The following is a 2,437-nucleotide window of genomic DNA, read 5'->3' as shown; positions in this document are numbered from 1 at the left end:
CCCCCGCCCCCGAAAGGACTCGCTCGAAATGCTCCCAGCCGGCTTTAAAATCTTTCGGGCGGCTCCAGCAAATAACGGTAACGGGTTTAAAGCTTAAAAAGGCGTTCCCGATTTAAAAAAAAAAAATAATCCTGCAAATATTTCTAAGTGGTCCTGAGCAAACTCAAAGGAATAATCGCTACGGCACGAAATGCAAGGAATCGGGGAGAGCCTGGCTTTGGGAGAGGGGCACCGGCGGGTCTTAACGGGGGACCGGGCGCTTTCCTTGCCGGTTTGCTTATCTGCTCGTCTGGCTACGCCCCGGTGCGATTTTATGCTGTACTTAAAAATCCAGGGAAAACAAATGTTTGTTTTAAAAAAAACCCCAAACGACTGGTTGCTCTAAAGCGCATTAATTATTCAGGGTAGATCTGTATTTCCTTCGTGTCAAACGGCTAGCGCGTTCGCTCCGGGAAACGAAAGCAAAGAGCGATGAATTTTTAAAACTACATAGAAGCGCTGGAGATTTATCAGGGGGGGGAAAAGGGAAGAAAAGTAGAAGGGAAAAAACCAAAGGTGAGGACCGTCGGGTAGGAAACGGCATGCTCTAATTCTGTCTGAATGCCGGCGAGCTGCTCCGCGACGCTCCATATATTCCCAGGATTTAGAGGGGAAGCTTAAAGTCATAGAAATATAGCAGATGTTGTCACATGCTGAACTACGGAATATGTAAGATTTTTTTTTTTTTTTTAGATGCACTGTTTTCGTAGAGATTAGGGGGAAGTTAGAAAACGTCAACGAATAAGCCAAGCGAGGCTTCGGCTAGGTGTTGCGTTCAGACTATCTTTACGGCTCGTCTTTCCGTTTCTTTAAAAAATTTTACTTCTGAGGTTCAGAAAGAATCTACTTGCCTGATTTTAAGAACCATTCACGAAAAGTCAGCGTAAAGTTAAAGTAATATTTTTATTACTATTTGCAACAAGTCAGTTGTGGGGCACATAATCTGACCTTGGCACCGAAATACATTTAACATCAGTAAAACTTTTTTTTTTTTAAAGGGAGATTTGTACATATAGTTAAATAATTTTTCACTTGGTGACAACATTCAGGCAAACAAGAGAGAGCATAAGAAAAGGACTATACACGGATCGGAAAATGTACCTTTCGGGTTTCGTTTTGTAGTTGCAAAAGTCCGATTGCTTCTTTTTTTGTGACCTTTTTAAAAAAAAAATTCACATCGGAGGACGGGAGGAGAGGCTCTTCCCTTCTTCCCTGCAAGGCGGTGAGAGTTTATGCCGGCGAAAAAAAAAAGTCTGCAAGTTTGTTTTCGTTTTTTTTAAAAGGCCGAGCTGCAGGTGGGTGGCGGGGGCGCGTTGCTTTCGCCGCCTCTGTCCCTCGTCGTTTGCGTTAAATAAAAAGTTTTTGTTTGTTTGGGGGTTTTTTTTTGTTCTTTTTTTTTAGGCGCTGTTGTTGTTTACGGAGGGGCGCGGAGGAGGGGGGGGGAGTATAGGGTGTTAACCCTATAGCTTGTCGAGGCTTTTGGGATTGGTGAGGATTTCCCTGGCTAGCCTCCAGGTCTGTTTGGCAGCGCTTTCCAGGGCCGAGTGGGGTTTGCCCTGAAAGAGGTCGAGGTTGGGCAGGAAGTAGTGCGGGCAGCGCCGGCACTGCAGGCAGGAGATGAGCTGGAGGAGGATGCCGTTCAGCCGGTCCCCCAGGCACGCCTCGTCCCAGTCGGTCTCCCGCGGGTGTTTCTCGCACTCGTACAGCAGCAGCGTCTTCATGTGGTAGTTGTTGAGGGGCTGCCCGGGCAGCTCCAGGTGCCGGTCCCGCAGCGTCTTCAGCACCGAGAGGCACTTGTTCCTGCAGCCGCCCATCAGCAACCGGTTCTCGGCCTCGCCGAACTGCAGGACCCAGGCGTCGCTTTCGGCCGAGCTCTGCTTGCCCGTCAGGGAGTAGCACTCCTTGGAGAGGAGGTTGAAGCCCTCCGCCTTCACCTCCGCCACCCGGTTGGGGCCGGGCCAGGGGATGTGGGGCATGGGCCACTGCGCCGCGCTGCGCGGCCAGATCCCGGTGCACTTGAAGGCGGGCGTGATCTGCACCACGTACCGCTCCCGGATGCGGAGCTTCACCTCGCTGGTGTCCGCGATCATCTTCACCACGTCCCGGTAGCTGCACTTGTCCACGGCCTGGGCCACCAGCGTCTGGAAGCGGGAGCGGATCTTGCGGGCGGAGAGGTAGCCCGAGGCGGGGAACCTCCACCCAGAGGCACATGCTGCGCTTGCGGCCGTCGCTCAGCTTCAGCACGGCGCAGCCCGGCAGGGAGCCGTCGTCCACGAAGTTGAAGACGCCCATCTGGTTGAGGTAGAGGACCACCTCAAACTCGGTGGGCGAGATCACCTCCAGCCCCTCGTAGCGGGCGTCGATCTCGCTCAGGGAGCTGATGAAGCGCGGCTCCTGC

General features: G+C 52.2%; 1 protein-coding gene across 1 annotated transcript in view; it reads right to left on the bottom strand.

The window, feature by feature from the left end:
- Nucleotides 1–1,499: 1,499 nt before the first annotated feature.
- The window catches only part of MAB21L2 (mab-21-like 2 (C. elegans)), a 1,500-nt gene continuing 562 nt past the window's right edge, over nucleotides 1,500–2,437 (bottom strand). The window contains 2 exon segments of the mRNA XM_009706545.1: nucleotides 1,500–2,232; nucleotides 2,234–2,437. Coding sequence (XP_009704847.1) covers nucleotides 1,500–2,232; nucleotides 2,234–2,437 — 937 coding nt within the window.

The sequence above is a fragment of the Cariama cristata genome, unplaced genomic scaffold, assembly GCF_000690535.1.
Source record: "Cariama cristata isolate BGI_N322 unplaced genomic scaffold, ASM69053v1 scaffold12118, whole genome shotgun sequence".
NCBI classification, from domain to species: domain Eukaryota; kingdom Metazoa; phylum Chordata; class Aves; order Cariamiformes; family Cariamidae; genus Cariama; species Cariama cristata.
The sequence above is the reverse complement of the archived record's forward strand: the minus strand, read 5'-3'. Positions and strand labels throughout refer to the sequence as shown.